General features: G+C 40.8%; 1 protein-coding gene across 2 annotated transcripts; it reads right to left on the bottom strand.

Moving 5' to 3' along the window:
* Nucleotides 1-1330: 1330 nt before the first annotated feature.
* LOC108114318 (zinc finger MIZ domain-containing protein 2) lies at nt 1331-18097 on the bottom strand. 2 transcript variants are annotated; one of them, XM_017225231.2, is made up of 11 exons: nt 16901-18097; nt 5496-6018; nt 5220-5381; nt 3985-4760; nt 3808-3926; nt 3612-3744; nt 3332-3545; nt 2517-3259; nt 2322-2448; nt 1859-2245; nt 1331-1787 (listed from the first exon to the last, which is right to left on the bottom strand). In XM_017225231.2, exons 2-11 carry the CDS (start codon nt 6003-6005, stop codon nt 1656-1658), a joined length of 3303 nt encoding a protein of 1100 aa, XP_017080720.1. In that variant the 5' UTR covers nt 6006-6018; nt 16901-18097; the 3' UTR covers nt 1331-1655. The 2 variants fall into 2 exon arrangements, with proteins under 2 accessions (XP_017080720.1, XP_017080719.1); XM_017225230.2 differs by having other exon boundaries at nt 17258-18096.
* Between the last annotated feature and the right edge of the window lie 4918 nt (nt 18098-23015).

The raw sequence follows: 23015 nt of genomic DNA, 5'->3' as shown, positions 1-23015 counted from the left end.
TTATGAAATATTGTTTTACAATGAAACCACTACGAATTTTGTTTCTTTTTCGCTTTTGGATATACGTGTGTGTTTATATATTAAATTTAATTACGTGTTTTCTTGATAACATTGAGAAGAGATTTGAGATTCATTTAACTACCACATCGAGGCGATTTTGCGTAAATTTTCGAGTTTTCGAATTTTATTTCGTTTTGTTAAGCGCTGAACGGGGAATTAGCTTAGACAAAGCTTAAAAATTTCGCTATATTTGAATATCATATCAGATACGTACATGAATATATATTTTTCGTTATATATAGTTCGCATATATACTCTATTCAAAGACTCGTCGGTGTGTGGGTGTTATACATATATATTTTTGTATATATAAAAATTGGTCCATGTTAACCACATCGTACGAAAAATATCGAGGAAACTCAAAGAAACTAAAAGAAAATTCCGAAATAAAATTAAGTTGTGTGGAAAATAAAACGCAAATTAAATCATAACACTGTAATTTTAGTTTTCAAATACTTTGTTTTTTTTTCATTTATTATTATCATTATTTAAATGTATTAATTAGCTTTGTGTGTGTGTGTTGTTTTTTTTGGGGAGGGGTTGTGTTTTTGTTGTTGCCGCATATATAACATACATATCCATATATACAATATATTTTAGATCTAGCATTAAATTTGATTTACACTTTTAATAGTTTGTTTCTCTCTTGCGCTAATTATGTAGTTTTCATTTGTCACTTAAATATACACATTTATCTTCTGTTCGTTATAGTTAATAATTCTTAATATTTTCTCCGCTGGTCTGTTAAATTTCGTTTATCATTTACCGAGCTAAATCAATTACTTTTTATATGTAGATAGGTTTTAAAAAATAATTAAAATTATGCAACAATTAAAATGTAAATGTTTTCATTTTATAAATGTAATAAAATTGTTGGGATTTCACTTGTATGTATTTTGTATCTCTCATTTTTTCTCGCTTTTGTTTTTCTTTGCTCATGCTTGTTTTGTTGTTGCTGATTTAAATATTTTTATCGTTTTTTCTTATATTTTTAATACTTTTGTAAATGAACAAGAAACATTTTGCAACAAAAGTCTGGGATAAGGCAAACAAAAAATGTAATTTCCAAATAAACGAACAAAGGACTTTCTGCTGCATTTTAAATTCGTAAATTTCATTGAAGGAATTTTCATGCTCTCAACTGAATTGATTGTTTTTCTTTTTTTTTATGGTATAATGACTGTTTGTTATTTTTTTACGCTTTTTTGTATTTATGTGGGTGTGTATTTTTTTTTTGTTTTTATGGGTTTTTTCGTCAGTTAGCTTTAAATTAAATGCCAATTAATTTAATTAATTAATTTTTAAATCACATTTCATTGTTTTTCAACACGGGCAAATTTGAATTTCCGCTTCGATTTCTCATCCAGTGTGTTGTTTGTAATAGTTTATCCATTTTTGTGGTTTTACTTGTTGCTGCTGTTGGTTTGTGTGAGGAAACGAAAATGTTTGTTGAAGTACGCGACTTGCTTCTAGTGCACATTTCATTAAAATTAATAATACTATATACAATGTATGGTATTTTTGCCATGTCAATTCTCCAACTCTCTCTCAGCTTTCGGCCGCGATTCTCCTTTACTTGAGGGCTTGGGCAAAATTTAGTCAAATAACGTGGCCAGCAGGTCGTCGCTGGCATTGTTGTTGCTACTGCCACTCGAGGGCGGAGTGTTAAGATCAGGCTGAGGATCGAGATAGGACAGGATTTCCATGGGATCCACATCCTGCAGCAGCTAAAAGTGATTTAAGATATATACAAATTAGTATTTCATATCTTTAAGATCTTCTATATAGAAATACTTACATTCAGATCGTGAGCGGTATCATTAATGCCCGCTGCCGCCGCATCGAAGCTTTGCAACTCGGCACTTAGATCGCTTTCGCTGAACTTCAACTGGGTCTGACTGCTCATCAGCGAGTTGAGTAGCTGTTCCTGCTGCTGCTGCTGGCTGTCTGCTCCGCCGCCTCCCATACCACCACCACCCATTCGACTGGGCGTTCCCGGCGTCTGGGGCGAGTTGTGGCCCCCGCTGCTGTTGTTGTTGCCGCTTCCATTGCTGCCACTTCCGCTTCCGTTGGCATTGGGCGTTCCCCCACTGATCGGTTCATTGTGGGAGCTGCTAACACTGGGCGGTCCGCCAGGTGTCATCGGATGACTGGCCGCTCCAGGAGTGTGCGGGGTGTGGGGCATCTAAAATTGAGATAGAGAAAAATATTGTTAGCCTTTGTAAATATGTTGAAAATTTTATTATTTTTATGGTGCTTACCTGATCGCTAAGTGACTTTTCCATGGCATTCAGCTGGTCGAGGGAGTTGACACCATCGCTGCCGGCTAAGCCACCGCTGCCATCACTGTGGTTACCATTGAAGCCATCGTAGTTGCTGCGGTTGCCACTAAAAGTTGCAAAAACATAGAAAAATTAAACACTTGAAAATAAAATATATCACAAGGGGACACTTACTGCTGGTTAGCGTTGCCGCCGTTGCCCATCATGTTGCCGCTGGCAATGGAGTTCATGTCGTGCATGTTATAGGGACTCATGGCCTGCGCACTGTCCCAGGTGGGCAGTTGGGTGGATCCCGGCGACATGACCTTGGCGATGTCGTCGCACAGTTCCTGTTTAATGGCCGGCAGGGTGGGGGGATTGCCACTTCCGTTTCCGGAATTGGAGCCACTGCCGCCACTGGGATTGCTAGGAACATTCGAGGGTGGCGGTGCATTTGGCATGCCGCCATTATGTTGCAATGCCCGCCAATTAGCCGATGAATCGATGATCACCTCATCCACATCCGAGTTGCTCAGCGTATTGAGTATGGCCCAGATGTACTGATCAATTTCCAGGGTATCAGTAATGGCCGACTTGTTGCATTCAGGACAACGCCAAGATCCCCTTTCGCTGTTGATCATTAGATACGCCTCCAAATCGAAACACTGGACGTGCTTGCATTCGTGTCCTCGGGCCGGAAGTCGTATCCGGGACTTCGTGATCGGGCACTTCAATGAGATCTTGGCGCACTGTTGACCACCGCCGCCCTGTTGCTGTGAGGGCGTGCCCTCCGATCCGGGATTCGTTTCAGGTTGGCTCAAATTGCGCTTGATCTTCTGCACACTGTGCTCCAGGGGCAGCAAGTTGCGCTTGTGTAGCGTCTGCAGCACCTGACGAACCGATGGTCGATGGACTAGCTGCAGCACAAACAAGTGTGACTGGAAAATGGATAGGCAAGGGATATACATTAGTCAGTTTTAGTATATATTTTAGGTTTAAGGAATACTTACACAACAGCAGGAACTGGCGGTCAGTTGGAGAGTATTCCTTCCGGGTTGGCAGACGGCCTTCAAGTAAAGCGGACGCAGGGCGGTACTGTTCTTTTCAGACCGCTCAATATTCAGAGGCGTGGCATTCGCGGAGACTGTGACGGTGTGCGGCCAATTGGTATTCATCTGGCGATCATCCTGGTGGAAGCACTTCAGCTGCAGCTCTAAATCGGTTCTACAAGTAACAAAATAAATTTATAAATATAAAAGTTTATAATATATTATTTTTTAGTAGACTCACCTGCACATCAGCGTGTTATAAACATTCTGCTTGAGATGGAACACGTGGTTGCTGACCGAAAGGTTGTGCAGCAGGCGGAAAGGAGCCAGGATGATGCCATCGCGCACCGGGAATGTCAGTCTCATTTCTTCGCCTTTAAAAAATAAAGTTAAGAAGTCAATATATGTAAGTACAGGGTTAAGTTAGTATAACTTACTGTTGTCCATGGGTGGCTTAATATCCGGATTTGGGCTGACATACGGCACACTGCAGGCGGGCGTCAACGGAGGCGTGGGATTGCCAGGAACTGGACTGTGCTGATAGTTTTGCTGGAAACTAAAGATACGAGAATATATTATTAACTAATCAATCAAGGTTTTAATCCGAAACTCACCCTTGATTCTGGTAAGGATTGCCGGTGGTGGCCACGCCGCCCGGACCCGCCGGGCACATGCCTCCTGCCTGTTGCATTCCAGCACTTTGGCCGCTGCCCGGATAGAACTGACCCTGATGCGAGCCAGCTCCTCCGACTCCTCCGTAACCAACTCCGGGCATTCCACCGCCGGATCCTTGAGGCATGAAACGCTGCTGGCTCATGCAACCGGGTCCAGGACCCATTCCTCCAGCGGTCATACCCCCGGGACCCATGGGTCCCATTACAGGTCCACCATTGGGACCCATTCCATTGGCCCCCGACATACGGCCGTAACCTCCATTTCCGGCGCCCATGGGTCCACTACGTCCGTAGCCATTGCCAGCTCCACCTGCCTGCATGGGCAGTGGAACTCCTCCCCCGGATCCGGGATGCATCTGCTGATTTCCGTACATCTGCGCCTGTTGCTGCTGTTGCATGGGATTTCCCGGATACATTCCTCCCGCTCCACCCACTCCACCTGCCGCCCGCTTCTGGGCCATGTGCATCTGGGGGTGGGGATAAGGGGCCATTCTTCGCTGCTGTTGCTGTTGTTGTTGCTGCTGAGAAAGACTTGGTGGCGCCTGCTGGGGATATCCACCATTGGCCATGCCCTGCATCTTGGCCATTGGGTTCATGCCGCCCATTTGCTGCTGCGCCGCCTGTTGCTGGAGGGGGTTCATGCCGCCGCCCATGCCGCCACTTCCACCGACTCCCGGTCCCATTGACATATTCTGCATCTGGTTCATAGGCGTCATCTAGAAAAAAAAAACGGTAAAAATCCAATTAAAATCGATTCTCTTGTTGGTGCAAAGGGATTCCCATCGATAATTATTCTGGTTATCGATTACTAATGGTAGAAACAGCAAAATAACTCATAACAAAGGTACTTGGAAGTTAAAAAGAAGAAAATTTCCATGAAACAATTTAAGATGAGAATATTAAATTAAGAGAATTTTGGAGACTGCGGCAAATAATGTCACTGAGCTTGAGCGGATTACTGTCGCTCGAGCAGTCACAAATTTGTCATTTCCCAAGCCGCGGACTTCTGTTTTGGACGCGATTCCAGTGATTCGTTAATGGGTGAACGTTTTAAAAGCAAAATCTGTTTACCGACGCAAATGAATTGTCAACAGCTGGTCATATAAAAATCGTGCCAGTGAAGTCACCCAGACTTTCCCCTTAAACCCTTAAAATATATCCAAAATGGTACTCACTTGATGATGCCTCTGGGGTCCAATGTTGCCACCTCCCCCATAGCCCATTCCCATGCCTTGGCTGCCATTGTAGCCACCTTGGCCGGATCCACCATTCATGTACTGGGCATTCATGTTGCCCATCATGCCGCTGTTTGGTCCGGGGTGCATACCGCCACCCATCTGAAAGATAAAGGAGGAAGGACTTAAAATAATGTTGGACAAAAAACGATTTAAATATGTTTTAAATGTGTAAAAAAATATATTAATTATTATTTAATAATTAGTAATCCTCACCTGACTGTAACCGCCCATTGCATCCATGCTGGACATGTGTTGCTGTTGCTGTTGGTGATGCTGTTGTTGGTGGTGTTGCTGTTGCTGCTGGTGTTGCTGACTGGCAGCAACCATGCCCGTGTATCCCTGACCGTTGGCGTTGCTTAGTCCGCTTAGCGAGGAACTTGCAGAGCTGGTGGCGCCTCCGTGAGACGTGAACTCTGAATTGGGACCGAAGGTATTGTTTAGGCTGCGCAGGCTGTCGCCGCCGACAAGGTCATTGCCCAGCATAAAGTTACCACCGCCGCCCACTGATCGTTGATGTTGCTGCTGTTGCTGTTGCTGGTAGGCCAGAAAATTTTCGCGCTGATGTTGCTGCTGGTACTGTTGCTGCTGCTGCTGGTTGTAGTATTGTTGTTGCTGCTGCTGTTGCAACTGTTGTTGCTGGTCCACGCCGACTGTTGTGGCACCTGGCGGTGAGATTTGGCCCCCGGTGGCTGGCGCCCTTGAGGAGCCCGCCTGCTGGTTCATTTCATCATTTTTCCTGCGAAGTTCATTTAAATATTGATAAATCCATGAATTAGTTGGGATCGTTAAAGTAAGAATATAGCCAGGCGTCTCCATATGATATACAACGGATTGACTCCAATCCACCGATCTATTAGACATATTTAATTTTTAATTCCTAAATTGAGCAAAAAAAGTTCCACATCAAACAACTACTTGACAATTTGGCTGAATGAGAATGTTCCCAGAAGCCAAATGAGAAAGACTTCTAACTCACATGCCTCCTTATTTGATTTACTTTGAAAAATAAAATATGAATACTTTGAAACTAAAAACGGCTTTCGTGAAATTAAAATTTATTCATATTAAAATACATTTAGTATTTCCGCTGGAAATATTCCTTAGTATTACCCTTATCGCTTATCTTAGTCACATTCACGAAACGTCTTGGGTTTTTGGTAATTTGTACAGTTCTTAAAAGTGTGCCACAGATCTGTTTCGGAAATAATGAATAAAGAATTTCAGTTTCTTCCCAGAAACTTGTACTTGTTCTTTTCCGATTCTCTTATCTTGCGAATTGGTTAGTCACATCAAAGAACACAAAGTTATTTCTGATTTAAGTTGTTCTCCGCAGCTGGAATCATTATTCGACCTCCATGGATGATGTCAGCCTAAGGCGGCTTATGTTCGTGATTTTACCCCAGTATCCGCAGCACCCAACCATACACTCGTTCCTAACGCCACTTAAACACCCCTAATGGCCCCCCTCTATTGTCCAACCACCCAGCCATATCTCCATCATCGTCATTGTCAACGTCATTCATTGTAGTATTGCTGTGTGGCAATTGCAATTGCATTTTCCATCTTCTCCATTTGCTTACATATATTTCCCATTGCACTTGTTTCCCCTCGATTTGCTGTGACATTTAAGCCCGAAAATGTCAAATGGGCTCAGGGTTTTAGGTTTAGGTTTAGGTATAGGTTTGGGTTTGCTTTGCCCTCGACATCGCTCCCTTCAATTGTTCCATCTACCCATTGAAATTGTTTTCGCATTCGCTTTGATGGCGCGACTTTTAAGGTAAAAATAATTAAGCATATTTGCCAGGCCAGACAATAACAATATGAAGCATATGAACGCAGTGCGAATGCGAAGCAGAAAAACACATCGAAATCAACTGGAGAGTCGAAGATGTTAATACACTGGATAAAAAATATATTTATTGAAAAAAAGCTTTGAAGAACTTCTAGGAATATGGCAAAGCATGTTGAAATTTTAATATAAATTGGGTAAATATAATATTTTGTTATCAATTTGGGAATATTATATTCTTGCGACCTTTTCTGAGAACATATTCCACCGGGACTAATGAGTAATTTCGAGATTATCAAGAATTTAAACAAATGCTTATTAAAATATTCTACTTAATATTTCCTTGATTATTGGATTATTTTGACAGATCATTATATGATTCTAATATCTAGTTTAGAACCCAATGTTCTTTTTCAAAAAGCTATCTTTTGCAGAGTAGAATTCTAAGCGTTACAACAAAAAAAGTCGCACATTAAAAATATAAAGTAACACGCTCACAATAATTGCGCATCTACAAAAGCCGCTCGGAGCAAACACACAGCGCACAACAACACAAAAGCAAATAAAGTTGGAAAACACATAAAAATAAACAACAACACACAAAAATACAACAAATAACACAAAAAAGGAAAACGTAACAAAACGTAACACCAAAAGGCAACAACAAATGCAGCAGCAGCAGCAGCGGCAGCGAGCGAAATGCAAATAAATGGCACACTAAGCGATTGGCTGATAATCGCATGACGAAAAGCCCGAGCCGGCAAAGTCTACAAAAAGATCGCTGGAGAATCGCCGCGGGGGAGAAGAGAACTGTGAAAGGGTAGTGGGAAGAATCAAGTGGGGGGAAGAATTAGTGGTGGAACTGAACCTGTGATTGCCGCGAGACTGTGACGATAAATTAGCATCGAGCAGCTAGCAATTTCCAAGTGCAAAAACAGAGCGGAGAGGTAAACAGAGCAAAGCGGGTCATTGGGTCGACTGAGAGAGGTGTGCAATGAGACGGAGAGAACATAGGTACAGTGTGCCCAAAGGCAGAGGGAAATTGACAGTGGTCACTTGATATAAGAAATGCTATTTTAGAGATCGTACTTTGAGATCGTACTTATATTTTAAAATACAGATTTTAGATATTTTCAATTTTCATTGAAAACTATCTGCCGAAAAGTCTGCTGTAGAACATAGTAATAACCTGAACTATGAAGAAAACCACCAGATGCCAAGAAAAACAATAAAAATCCCAAAAACCACATTAGTCATAGTGTCTTATCAGCCATATGCACTTAGAAACCAAGTGACCTTCATCGAGTGCTAAGATAAAGTACCGAGAATTATGGAAAGAAGAAGCCGAGATGTGAGATAAATAAACCACAGACTGAAGCTCGGAATCAAACTAAATGCTAAAGATATAGACGAACGGAGAATTATAATGAGCAAACAACCAACTTGTGCACTTGCGATCATATAATCGTCTCATTATGTGACTTGCACTGAGAAAAAACTTGAAGGTTTAGGAGCTTTTAAGGGGTGAGAAGGGTGTGATCTCTGATGACGTCGCATTGCTTTGTTTCAGTTTTCGCGTTCGAGTCGCGTTCTCGTTGTTGCTGCCTTTTGTACTTTGATTAGATATAAATTTCTTCATTGATTAGATAAAAATAAAGCAAAACAGGTAACTCGCAGACGAGTGAGATAGAAAGACAAACCGAGAGAGAGAGATAGGGTGATATGATCAAAGTTTAGAACCACTAAAAATCAGTTCAGAGGCCATCGAAAAACACGTGCTCGAAGATACACCTTCATATCGGAATCAGTGCACGATCTCTGGCCCCTCCCCCTGCTCTTCCTCTCGCCGATTCTCCCGCCTTTCATTTCAGTTTGCTTGTGTAATTGTAAATTGTGCGCACTTTGATTTGCTGTGGTAATAAAAATTATTTCTCATTTGGCACACGAAATGATTTCCGTATGTCAACAGACAGGGGCGTCGTCAAAGGTTTTTACCCAAGGGTTACGTTTCTATATACGTTTTTCAATATTTTTGTTTTTTGTGCAATTTATTTGACTATATTTTTACAATTTATGGACATTGTTCGTGGCGATATGAATTATGGCCCAGACGGCAATGCGACATTCAGGATGGATAAAACATCCTTTTTGGAGGACATGTCTGGTAAACTTTATTACGCTGCCGAAGCAGAACAATCCATCCACAAAAAAATCAAACTTTTCTCCTGTTTTCCTCATCTATTTTTATTGTTATTGTTGTTTGCGTGTTTTTATTTTTTGTTCGATTTGCCTTTGCGTTTTGTGTTATTTCGCTTTTTTTTTTTGGTTGTTTTGTTTTATTTCACAGACGACAGTTGGCGTCATGTAACAAAACAAGTAATATATACAAAATGTATGTGTGCGTTTTTTAGAGGCCATGAAAAATTGTGAGACACGTGCGTGGAGCCAATGACAGAACGATATGTTTGGAATAAGTTTTCTCGCCGTAGTGGGAGGTTTCAATCAAATTGGCACAGGTAAAGAAAGGATTTCGTTTTTTAACTACATATTATAGAAAAATAATTCCCTTTCTTTACTTAACTTAGAGTAACCTTTATTTTAGGACAAAAACATAAACGGGACTTTAAGAAATATTGTAAAAAATATTTCTCTGCCTCTTGCTAAACCAATAACACATCAGCAATATTTGATTTGCTCTCTTTGCCATTGGTGCCCCTTTTGGACTCATCAGTCACTCAAACTCCTCTATATTCGCCTCATTGTTTCGCTGCAGTTCCCCCGCCCGCCTCCCACCGCTGAAATGCGTTTGACAGTTGTTTTTCAAGGGTGTTTGCAAACTGAACCACCGCATCGCTGAAACCACCCGCTGCTCGCTGCACTTTTCGCATACGAAATACTACTACAAAAAAAAAGTACAAAAAATGCAAAACAAAGAATATTTTTTTCGACATTTTCTTCCACTCTTTCCAGTCCAATTTTGAGTTGGCAGTTGTCGTCTGTCTGTTTTTTGCCCCTGACTCTGCTATGGTTTCATTTTTTCCATATTGCCCTGTCAGGGGAGGTTGTGTATGGGTTTTTCGTCCTGTTTACTCGATTTTCTTTTTTTGAGTGGCAAAGGATGGTAATAATTTTTTGTTCGCCGCTTAGTTTCAGGACTTTGTATGCCATTCGAATTTGGACGTCGCCTGTTGGTATGCAACACTTTTTGTCGCCTTAAGCTAACTGGGAAAAATTCTTTTCGCTCTCTCCACCCCCAACCATTTCGATTGAATTTCCCAGCGAGTTTTCCTTGCCCACTTCGATCGCTTTCATAATTCATCCGCCTCGCATAAATTGCAATCAGAATGAAAATAAAAATAAATCAGCATAATAGACTCGACCCCAGAAAACAAAGCAAAAAGTAAAAGAGAAGAAAAAAAGCAACCACCAGGAGCTGGCAGCAACCCTCCGCTCGAGTGGTTTTTTCCGAACCTGGGGGGTGGAGGGGTGAACATAATAAAAATCGAACTGTAAACAGAAAAAAATCAAAATAATAAAGGCGAAGAAAAAGCTGCGGCACAAAAAAGCGAAGAAAAATCGCGCAATTTTTGATTAAAAATCCAATGCAAATAATACAGATGGTCAGCAGGCGAATTTGTGGTGGTGGTGGTGGTGGTGGTGGTGATATTTCAGAGGGATGAGCGATGGGGGTTGTGGCAGATTTTTGAATATGTGCAAAAACATATTCAGCACTCAGCCCCCTTTTATGCGCCGACAAAATGTTTGCCTCCAACTTTGTGCTCGGTTTGCATTTTGCGGATTTGCAAATTCATTTTTATAAATGTTTTGCCGCTTGCGGTGGACAAAGGGAAAATTGGGTGGTTGTCTGTCCAACATGTGGTATGAGTAATATTTGAAATATTCTACCCTCTCCTGCTGCTGTTACTCTATGTATTGGAGTGTGTATGCATGTTTTCAGCACCTGTAACTGGTTTTTATTTATTGGCCTGGCCGGATTGTTAGCTGGCTGCCTTTTCTGAAATTGCGTATACGCAGTGTGCGCTTGGCCCTAAAACATTCGTTTTCCGGCGTGTGTGTGTCTATGGCTGTTTTTAATAGAACTTTGTATTTGCTAATTTGCATGCTACATTGTAGGATTTTCTAGGATTATAGTTCAGGGTACAGTGGTAACCATGATTTATGGAACACTAAAACTGGCAAAGTGTACAAGTTTGGTAATTAGACAAAAGGTATACATGTTTTAAATATAATTGGAAAATGAATTCAAGCTTAATTACTGGCATGGTTCGTATCGTTAAATGAATAGTTAATCACACATTTTATGACCTAGCACACCAAAGAGATAGCTTAAAGGTCAAAAGACCATGCTATACATGCTAGAACGATAACATTTAGCACGTTAAGTCTGCAATAATTTTACACAGCGTTGTGTTATTAAACTTTATGGAATAGCTACTGTGGCCACTGTGATTGGCACTTGGAATACATATTTACAGGTGTCTATGCATTATTCAATTCGGAAATTGCATTTCACTGCTGGCTGTTCTGCGTTGTTACCCATTTGTACTTGTTGTTGCCGTCGTCTGCTATTTTGTCCTTGTGGTGTTGTAACCAAAATCGTTTTGATGGCTGATGGTGTCGCCATTGAAGTCTGCTCGTGTCGGCGATAAAAAAGAAAACTAAACAAAAAGCTCTGTGGTTGTTGTAACACACGCGCTAATCAGGTCGCTAATGGACGAACCAGCAGCAGAAACCCCTTGCACCACCGACCACCCACAACCCCCAGTGACTATCAATCAGCGATGTGGTTTTTGCACACCTTACCTAGCCACTTTTTTTTTTGGTTTGGTTTGGGGATCTGATGTTTTGGGTTCGATTTGCTGGCGGGTCTGGTTTTGCTTTGGTTATCTTATCTATCGCGTTTTGCTCAAACTAAATTTATGCCAGTCAACGGGGGCAAAGAAAAAAAAGCACAACCAAAATTCGAGAGGGGTTTTGAGCTGAGGATGGCGGGGATTTAGTACTCAGTGCGATCTATTCCATTGTCATCGGCGTCGTTGCGTTTTTGGCATTTATCTAATCGCCAATTAAGTAAGAAAAAACCCAACGAAAATCATAAACAATCGGACAGACATAAACATTAAAAATAAATCGAAGGCTGCGACTGTCAACACTCGAAAACAGCAACAACAACCAGCGAAATATCCACAAAAATAAATGAACGAAACAAAAAGAAGCTGCAATAATTTTGTTCAAGTATTTTTGCACACTCACACATCGGAGGAACATGCATAAATCACATTAAAAATAAAACAAAACAAAACGAAAATTGCAACAGCCAGCAAAACTTGAAGCGAGTCAAAGCCCAACGCATAAATCGCCAACCGAGACGTTGGCAGCGACGCGAGCGTCGTACTTGAAAACCAGTTTCGAACAAAAATGTCTACTGAAGTACAGCTAAATAACAGCCGCAAAAACAACAACAACATCAACCAAAATAAACTCAACAAAATGTGTACAAGAAAATTTTTAGCTAAAAATACTTGCCATCGTTAAAGGTTAGACAGAAAAGATACGGGAAATATGGGACAGGAAGCGTGGCGATTGATAAGCGAACCCGTACTTAGTTGATATGTTGAGAAGCGCGTAGAGAGGCCCTGTGCTCACGAGTCACAGCCAGCAGGTGGCGCCACCTGATATAAATCTTTAACTTATTTACTTGAAATATTCCATGAATAAAGTGTTTATAAAGAAGTTCCTACAAATATTTACAACCTTTTACGCAGCTAAAAATAAATCGAATTACTTTTTAACTTGATTGGAAAGTTAGCGATCTAATCGCATACTCTGATTTGGCTATCAAAATTATCTAATGCACTTGCTTGGTTCGATTGTTCTGGAAAATTGAAGATTGTATATTAATCAGTTGGATGAGTTAACATATGGTTTTAAATATTTATTTGCACTCACTAATCAATTGTTCCCCACAATCACTTTTCACCCGCCGCACACCTTGATTACGTTCCATTCACAAAAACCCGACGACCATTTTGCCAAGAATGCTAAATGCCGCGAGAGTGGCGTACTATATGAAGGTACTACCTGGCCATAAACAGCGATAAGCAATTATCGATAACTGAAATATTTCTGCATACCTAAGCGCGATTTAATGTCGGTCAAAACAAGAGCAAACCGAAGCAGATGGAAGTCTACAGGTAGAGCCATTCACTAACTGAAAATTTCCATTGTTCCAGTTGTTCTTTTTCACAAAAAAAAAAACGAAATAAAAACAAAGAGAACAAAGATAGTTTGGTTTCTGTTTTTCTATATAGATATAGTACGATCTGCGGGTATAATTAGCTTGTCAGTTCACCCCACAAAACGGTGATAAGAGTTGGTTACCTTTGATTTGGGCTACAGTACGTTCTGTGCCCATCGATTGTGATAGTATGGTGTGTGTTATTTTTTGGTGGTTCTCGTGGGGCTGGCAGTTATCTGTGAGGTTGTTGTGGCTGCTAAGCATATATTTTACTATATCTATGCGAATGTATGGGTTTCGGTACGGTCTAGTTTGATATCAGGTTCGTTCAGGGGCTTTTAATTGGGTCGTTAAATGTTTTCGTTCGGTATTCGTTGCGTTTTGGGAACTTTTATCATGTGACTAAACGAACTCTGAATGGAGTGGTAGAGTGTGAGACTCTTCAAGGTGCCTTAAAGAGCCACAGGCGAGAGTCAAGAGTCAACTGTTTAACCCATTAATGCCCAATCAAATTCAAATTTTGTGATTAGATATGCACTAGAGTTGGGCGCTCTCTCACACTCTCGTCACATGTGTGACCTTCAATCGGGTTTGATGGCGGGGTTAAAGTCGTCTCGATTATTTTTAGGGGTGGCTACGGCTTACACATGTAACTATTGTTGCGCCCTCGAGTGTGGATTTCGTTACGGGGGTTGCTCAGTTTCCAGCCCCCTGTCTGATGGGTTTATTAATATCGGACGCTCCTCCACTCTCTCTAAATGTTCCGTGTATGTTTCTGTTTGTTTCTTTCGGGGTTTTAATCACCGAGAATTCCGGGCGCTATCCCTCCTCAGCCGGTGAGGGTTGTTGTTGCTGCCCTTTCTGCTATTTCGCTATTTGCAAATGGTTTTCCGCGTTTAGGTTTTGTTTTTCTGTCATTTACTCGTTTGTATCACATTTTTATTTCCCGTGTGAAAATCGCAAAGCGGTTGAAGGGAAACAGGAAGTGGCCAGGAGTGGAAAGAAGAAGAGCAGAGGAGGGATTCCCCTTTTTAGTAGGTAGCAATCTTTCTCAAGTCCTTTCGGTGGTTGCTTGATGGGTTGTGATTTGGTTGCCTCGGTGGTTGATTGATGATTGTCTCGCGCTTTCGCAGCTTCTGTTTAAGGTTTTCAAGGTGTGGGGCGGTGGTGGGTTGATGGCATTAGAGGGTGTTTACGATAAGCCCAGGGCGTTAATTAACCGTTGGATTGATCTGCTAAACCGGAATTTTAAACTGTTTCAAAGCTGCGCAAAATTCTTTCTTTTAGTTACGAAAGTCTAAGTTTATATCTTGTTTTTCTGGGACTATCAGTTACTATAAATTAACATCAGTAAAAATATAAATAATTTATAAAAATTCCTTGTTATTGTACAGAAATTAATATTTGTAAGGCCCTTTCTGAATGACTTAGAAACCTTCCTAAAATTTCCCTTCAACGGAAACACCTTTTTGCTGAATGATGTTTCCTTCTTATCTTCTAAGAAGGTTGATTCCCATCTCATTCGCATACTCTAGATGATTTTCCACCAATCGAGAAGAATGATGCTTGCAGGCAAAAAGGTTTCCCAGTTCTTGGGAACTCCCAGCTGCCCAAAAGCGAGTGCAACTACCTGTTTCTTTGGGTTAAGAGCTGCGACTATTGCAAATGGGTTAAGGTTTACCTGTTGTCGGCATTTTTCTTTTTCTTACTGTAAGCCCCATACCTTTTTCTTTGCTTTCATCTTCTTTGCAGCGATGATGAATTACAAGCGAACCGAAAAAATGTCTGCCGAGAGTTTTCCATTGTCTGGGCAGGGAAATGAGAGGGGGAGTTTGGCTGGGGGAAAAAATGCGTGGCATGTGAGAAAAACGGCAAACGAGATACTCGTACGGGAGGGAAAATGGTAAGGGAAAACTGTAGTGGGGAGAGGTCGCCTCGCTTGGAGTGACCTTTTTTTTTTGGGTTCCCCCTTCAACGTCTTGCCACAAAAGAAACAGAAACAGAAGAGGCAACAAACACACGAATACACACGAGAAATGGGCGAAAACATTGTCGAACTGAGAAATAAGTGACAGACTTGAGCGGTTGTTGTTTTCGGTTGTTCAGTTGTTCTGCTGCTCGGGCAAACGAAGCGGATCGTTGGGAAAATTTCTTTCTCGGTATCGATATTCCCTACTTCCACATCCACTTCTCGAGAACGATTCAATGGAAAAGGAAAACTCCGGCCTCAAATACCTATTCTGCGTACGTAAAACAAAGCAACAGCAGTAGGTCGATATGTGTGTTTTCTTTTCGGTCTGAAACTAAATGCTTTCTTGGCTTCTCCTCTCAGATACTTTCCGAGTGTATCTGTGTGTTCGTTTGGTCGTTCTGTGTCTGGCTGTGTGCGTGTCAATTATGGGTCAGCTGTGCGTGAGAGCGAGAGAGCATTAATCGAGGGGGCGGCATTGGGAGGCGGTCTAACTAACAGCTGATGTGGGAATTCGGTCAAAATTAATCTGTCGGCTGGCATTTTAAAGTGTCTGGATGGGTTTTCCCCGGCAATGAGGGTGTTTTCTTTTTTGTGTTTTATAGAATTTAATTTTGAGTGGAGAAGATACTTTTTCAGAAAATGCTGGTGAATGATATGTTGAGAATAAACATTTAGCTGAAGTTAATTAGGTAGATAGTTTCTTAAGGAAATGTTTTTTATTTATGTCAAGTTTTTAAGTTTTTTTGAGTTGAAAGAGTAAAATCAATTCTGCCAATATTTTTACAACAATAAAATCCTATTAAAATATTTCTGCCCAGAAAATGATTTGTTTTGATATTTTAATGCCCAAATAACGTTTATGGTGACTAATTAAAGTCATTAAAATTGGAATAATCTTTTTATAATTTCTTCCGAAACTATATTTTTATGATATATTTGGACAACTTGCTTGATAATTAAAAATTTATTTATGTTATTTATTTATTATTGAATTAAATGGGCCAAAAATGTAAATATCAAACTTGTTGATGGAAAATAAAATGAATTAAATATTTGTTGACACCTTTTAGGGGAACTATAAAATATTACCAAAAACTGAAACACTAGAACCCTTGAAAATTTGTAACTTTTTCTTGCTCAATTCTTACAAGCTAATTTAACTACCATTATAAACTATTATTATAACTTATATGTAAATATGTTTCAAACAACAAACAAACAAATGAAAAAGACACAAAAAAATTTACATAAAATATCTAAAAACAAAAGCACATTCCATTTAATTATTTTGATTGTTTTTAACTTTGATATACAAGCACAACAATTAAAAGTTTCTAGTGGAGAACAAATATAAAATTGTTGATGGCCATAAAGAATCTTTGTACTTTGTGTTTATAAACTGTTTTTATTTTTAGCCAGGTGGGTGATTATTTTTAGCTAGTCAAATTTTATTGACTGTCAAAATGAGAGGCACACAGACTTGAAGAAAAGTTGAAGTTGAAAAATTCTTTTGGCTCGTTTGCTGTGATTTTTTATCGTTCTTTTTTTTTTTTTGGTTTCTGTTTGGTTTAAGTGGAATTTATTTTTAGATATTTTACCTAAGTTTTCTTTTTCTTTTGGGTTTTATGGCAACAGCGCGTGGTGTGTTAATTGTTGTAGTTCGTAGTTGTTGTTAAAGATGTTTGTTGTTTTATTTAATTTTTTTTTTGGGTGGGACAGGTGCACCACGTGAAGAAGAAGAAGAAGCGACAGCAGCAGCTGTGGAAGGCTATCTCTTTTCCTCCGGCTTGTTGCTGTCTCTATTGGCGCTGTTATCAGTTTATCAGTTCACTGGAAGGGTTTTTCCTTTCCGCTTGCTTGTTTGTTTGTTTGCTTTGGTTTGGACACTTTTCACTGTTTGTTTGTTTGTTGTGCAGTTTTCTTTTTTTTTTTTGGTAGAGGTTCTTGAAACTTACTTTTTGGAATTGCGCTTCGTTGTTTGTTTGGAATACATGGGAATTTTGTCAACAATCAATTGCATGGCATCAACAAATACATGGGACAACAACACTTGTCTCTCTGTGTTGTTGCTGCTGATGTTGTGGACTTATATTTTGTTGATTGGTGTTTTTTTTTGTTTTGTTTGTTGTGGTTTTTGTTTTCTCAAAAATGGTTCACTGCAGCATTTTCAAACACTCACTCTTTCGTACTTTTCACTTTTTTGTTCACTTTTTGCTCATTTGTTTTTCGTATATTTTTTGTTTGTTTGTTTGTCACGCTTTCACATTTGTTTTGGGATGTTGCACAAGTTTGTTGTTGTTTTATTTTTTTTGTTTTTTTGGTTGCCTAGCAAATTGTTGTAGTTTAATTAAAAAATGATTTTTTATATTTTTTTTGTCGATTTTTGTGCTAGTTTTAAGTGATAATACTGTTGTTTGTAGTAATCCAAGTGGTTGATGTGTTGCTGCTGCTAACAGGAACTTTGTGGCACTTAATCCAAGAAATGTGCTGCGTTTTGTTTTGGGTTTTTAATTTCTAAATTTTTATTAACTTTGCCACTTAAAAATTGTGTTGTTGTTGTTTTTTGATTTTTTTTCGAAAATATTTTACGCGAATTAATTTTTCGAAATTTTTCTGATAACTGTTTCACTGAGCTCGATTGAGATTTGGCTCGATTCGATTCGACAACGTTCGACTCTGGAGCTGAACTTTTCTTCGGCCGCTTTGGCGCAACGTTCGAAAGGAACTGAATGAAGTTGGCAGTTGGCAGCTGAGCTGACGTCCGGCGACCAACTGAGCTGAGCGGCATGCTATGCAGCTGCCATCGGCGGCTACTTCGGTTGCTCACCCACACAGATGCAATCGAATGCCGAGAGCCGAGCGCCGAGTGCCGAAACGAAGAGCGACGAGAGTCGAGCGCCGTATGTCGAGACGAACGGACCCGAAGCGGTACAGTACGCTCTCTCGGGTTGATTTATTTCAGGTTGGTAGTTGGTATTTCGTATTTCGTATTCATTTCGGTCTGTTAAGGGGCGACGACGCGCGAGCACTTAAGTAAAATAATAATTATGTATACGTATGTCAATTTGTTTGACTTCTTCGCCTCGCGGGCCCCTCTTACATACGAAAAAAAAAAGGAATATACTAGTAGTATTTCTGCTGCCTTTTTCTGCTACGTTTTTTGAATGCGTTCTCTCGGGCTTTCGTAGCATGCTCTCTCGCACAAAAGCGTACGTTTTCTGCTACCTTTTCGGGGCAGCTGACATTTATTGGGTTTGTTTTGAAAGCGTTTAATGGCTAGCGTGTGTGCGTGTGTGTGAGTGTTTGCGTTAAGTAGATTTTTCAGCACATTTGTCTTAATTGTTGTGATTTGTGGTTGATTTTTGAATGATTTACGGCGTGTGCAGCGCCAGCGGGATTAATTGTTTTTTAAATGTCAGCAGGGCCAAAGACATATATTCTTTATTACCAACATACAGCATAATATAAGTAAATATTTATTTGTTTTTATAAACAAATTAATAATAATAATAAGAAGAACTAAAAATAGAACTCATTTTATCTAGCAAATTAGCTAGAAAAATAATATCAAACAGACTAATAAATTGCCAACTCTTTATCGCCTAGGCCGCAAAATTGAAATACTTTAATTACCCGAATAAAAAACATTTAACAATTTAATCTGAGCATATCAATTGCCCACACACGCAAACACACTCGAACTCTCGTACACACACTCTACTCTCTCTCTCTCTCTCTCGAAATCCACTCCCAATTTATCACTCAATTAGCACAGAAAAATGTAGTAGTGTATTTACTACGCTTCTGGGCTCGCGCTCTCTCAATCGCATGCCATCTCTTTCGCTTTGGATATACCCATCTCTTTCGCCGTCGACGACGCTGCTTTGGCACAGCGTGAGAAACTCTCGTCGGCTTTCTGGTATCGGGTGTTCATCTCAATGAAATTGTAGCATATTTGTTGCCATATCGAGATTAAATTTTCAAAACACAAACGAGCACAGCACGAGAGAGCCAGAATGAGAGGGCAATAGGCGGCGTGAAAGGGACGGGATGAGCCGAAGTGAAAGAGAGAGAGCGAACGGAGTTCGTTTGTATGCGTGGCTTGTAAGCTTTTGTATAATGTTTGAGGTGGGCATACAATATTTGGGGAGTGGGGCATACGGAGGTGGTTCCAGTGGGTGGTTGGGCGGTTGGGTGTTTTTTGTGGGTGGTTCGTTGGGGTCGCGATTTATTGATGACGTCGACGTCGACGACGACGTTGACGTTGACGACGACTGCGCTACAACCTACGCCGACAGCGCAGCGACGACCGTGTTAATGTGTTTGTTGCTCTCTGGCATAAAATTATGTTTTATTTTATTTAACATGTTCTGCCTCGATTTTTGGCAGTCCTTGTCATAATTCCCATGAAACGTCCAGTAGAGTGAGCGAGAGGGACAGCGAGGTCCTGGGCGAAAGGAAGTCCTTTTTTCTGGCTCGAGTGCTAAGCAACAACAATCGCCGGCAGTTGTGCGATGACGATGATCATGATGGAAGTAATGATGATGTTGGTATGTTGGCAGAGGCTGCTTCATTGGGTTATGCTTATGGGCTTGTATTTGGGTTTAGGTTTGAGTTTTGGTTTGAGTTCAGGCCTCACACTCACACACGAGTGGCTAAAATCCCTGTGTGATTGTACAGTGGTCACTCGTTAGTATTCTGGGTCTTGCATTTTGAGATATCGAATAGACTTTATCGCATTTGGACTGGATAAGAATCGTTTTTTATATTTTTAGTTTTTATCTGGTGTTTTCGGAAATTACTTTGTAAAATCGTTTTTTCTATTATTTTTAAGATATATTATCTTGGGTTAGGTCCTTTTTTTTAGATAAGCCTTACACTATTCTTTTGGTTCTGGTTCTTAAATATCCCATATTCGAGGTATCACTGTGTTTATGAGTGTGCGTTCGCTTAGTGTGTAAAAGGAAGTGTACAGCGTTGTAGGCCGTCGTCATCGTCATCGCTTGCTGTTGCTGCTGTGCTGATGTTGCTGATGTGCCGATGTTGCTGCCGTTGTTCGCAGTGTGGTTGTTGCTGACGCCGAGGGCGAGGGAGGGACAATGGGTCTGTTTGTCGCTCGGTACCCGGTTGCCTGTCCTCTGCCCTTTTCCCCCGCGCCCTGTTTGCCCCGAACTGCCCTCCTTTCCCTGCATTTCCCTCATCCTGCCGGTATCTGTATCTGTATCCGCATCTGTATCTGTGTAAATGCGTTGGTTGTTGGCTTGTTTCGTCGTTCCTCCCCCTCACAATGCCGCCCCCCCTCTCAAACCCAGTTCGAGTGTGTGTGTTGTGTGTTGGTTCCTGTGCCTGTTCCTATTCCTGTTACTTTTGCTGTGACGGCGACGGAGACCAGAGCACTGAGTATACAGGGTGTCTTAGGATGTGTGGGGGTGGGCAGGACTATTAGCTAATGGTAAGGCGAAAGGTTAACCACAAGGTATGTCTATGGAAAATTAATTGAAAAAGGGATTTTTCTTCTATTAACAAAATATAATATTTTATGAATGGTTGGTTGGTTAAAGGGTTAAGGATTTCTTTCGTTTTTATACCATAAAATATATAATAAAAATGTTTTGTTTTTATATTTTTTAATCATTAAATATTATATAGAATTCCCTAAAGTAATCAAAACATTTAGTATTTAATATTAAAATCCCATAAATCTTAAACTGTCACCCACCTTGTTGTCACTGCAACTTGCTTACGAATCACCCTGTTCTTGCTGCCAAAAGCGGCTGTAAAAACAATTTAATGCATAAAACGACAAAAATCTGGTTTTCACAAAAACCAAAAACCCAAACCAGGACCAACAACAAAAGCGAGCGACGAAAGCGCTGCCAGTTGTTGGATCGAAAGAGGGGGCGGGGTGGTTATTGTCCCGAGGGGGAGTTAGGAAGTTGATGTTGCTGCTGGAAGAAGAACTCACAGCAGCAGAAGCAACAACAACATTAGCAACAGCAACACCAAAGACAGCAGCAGCAGCAGCAGCAGGAACAGCAACACCAAAGCCAACAGCAACAACGACACTTGCAGCAACAACATGAGCAGCAGCAACAACAGCAGCAAATGTTGAGATTACACTAAAAGTAACTGCCAACGGGAGCAGCAACGCCGGCTGAGGCAGAGCTGCAGCAGAATGCAACGCATTTGGAGAGTGCAGCACTAAAATCAATTATGTAGCCAGCGCTGCAGCAGCAGCAGCAACAGCAACAGCGACTGCATCAGCAGCAGCAGCAGCGTGAAAATAGTAGTGAAAAAAAGAGAAATAGCAAAGCAGCAGACGATAGCAAAAAAAAGGAAGGGTGGGAGGGGATGTTGGGTGGAAAGGGGGGGGAGGACAAGGTGGAAAGTGGGGAAGTGGAGATGGAAACCGGGGTGGAAGTGAGGTGGGAAAGTGGGTGGCCAGGGGGAGGTAGAAGTGTCTGTTTGTCGCTGCGTCGGTCAGTCGGCAAATATGTTGCGCATTTGTGAGCGAGCGAAAGAGAGGGCCATATGCCGTGCGACAGAGACAGAGCATCATCGTCAACTGCTGTTGTAACTGTTGTTTTGCTGCTACTTGCTTGTTGTTGCTGTTGCTGGAGGGTGGCTGGGCGGAAAACCGAATGCTAGTAAAATGCGTGCAAAGGCAAAGCCAAAGAAAATACATTAAAAAAAAACTGAAAAGCTGAAGGGCGAAGCTCGGAATACACTTACACAGGCGATTACACGGTGCAGGGGCGAAAAACGAGTCCAATTTGAAAGGGAATTATTAAATATAGCAACTCTTTTGCAAATATATCTTGAATTAGAAGGAGAATTAGGGGAGATACTCCATTATCACACAAAATATTGAGTTGAAATCCAACAACTAATAAGAAAATATGCAAGGATCGTACAAAGTTAAGTTAGATATACTACAATGTCTTTAGAGTAAGATAAAAAAGCCTATTTATATTGTTTGCAAATTTGCTTTATTATTGTAAACTTAAGTTTTAAAAATTTATATATTTAAATGAAGATCATAAAAAGGTTTTTAAATCTGTATTCGCAATTTGCGAGGAATTCGAATCAATAACATTTTGTAAAGGTCAGCAAGTAAAGATTTTTAAAGCCTAATGATTGACTTGATGATGATGATTTGTATTGAAAAATATTAATAAAAAGTTATTTGTTGTTAACTTATATCAAAAAACAATTATAGGGTACACAGAAAGCACTGACAAAAACCTTAAAAAAAATGTATAAAGCCAAAAGCAGCAGCAGTAAACGATGAACTTTGCTGGCTGCTTTTTTGTTGTGGATGGTTTGGGTCTAAAGCAGACACCTTTCCACGTGCAGGTCGGAACCGCCACTTCCCGCCTCCACCGCCTGTCCTGCGACAGTCACCCGTTTTGGGGTCTGCAGAAAATAATCAGCGAAAAACGTAGGAGAAAAAGAGCGTGCAAAATTATGCTGAGTGCTTGGCTGGCTGCCACACAAAGTGAAAGAAAGGCAACGACAACGACGACGTCTTCACCGCCCACCGGTCTCCACCCCCCCTCCCCGCTGGGCAACTCGGGAGCCCTCCTTTCAGCCGCCCCTGGTCAGCCCTTGTGTACCCTCCGGGCTCTCCTTTCCACGAGAGCAACATAAATACGAGAAAAAAAGGCAGAGAAAGAGGAAAAATCAAGGAAGAATCTTTGGGGTGGTGCAGGG

Source organism: Drosophila eugracilis, unplaced genomic scaffold (genome assembly GCF_018153835.1).
Source record: "Drosophila eugracilis isolate 14026-0451.02 unplaced genomic scaffold, ASM1815383v1 contig_2154, whole genome shotgun sequence".
NCBI lineage: Eukaryota > Metazoa > Arthropoda > Insecta > Diptera > Drosophilidae > Drosophila > Drosophila eugracilis.
The sequence above is the reverse complement of the archived record's forward strand: the minus strand, read 5'-3'. Positions and strand labels throughout refer to the sequence as shown.

Excerpts from the sequence above, each read along its gene's own strand:
- LOC108114318 (XM_017225230.2), bottom strand. The coding sequence starts at position 17,322 with ATGCAATTGATTGTTGACAAAATTCCCATGTATTCCAAACAAACAACG. Across the intron at positions 4,761-5,219 it reads GACCCCAGAGGCATCATCAA|ATGACGCCTATGAACCAGAT; the intron begins GTGAGTACCATT and ends TTTTTTTTCTAG. Across the intron at positions 3,546-3,611 it reads TATAACACGCTGATGTGCAG|AACCGATTTAGAGCTGCAGC; the intron begins GTGAGTCTACTA and ends TGTTACTTGTAG.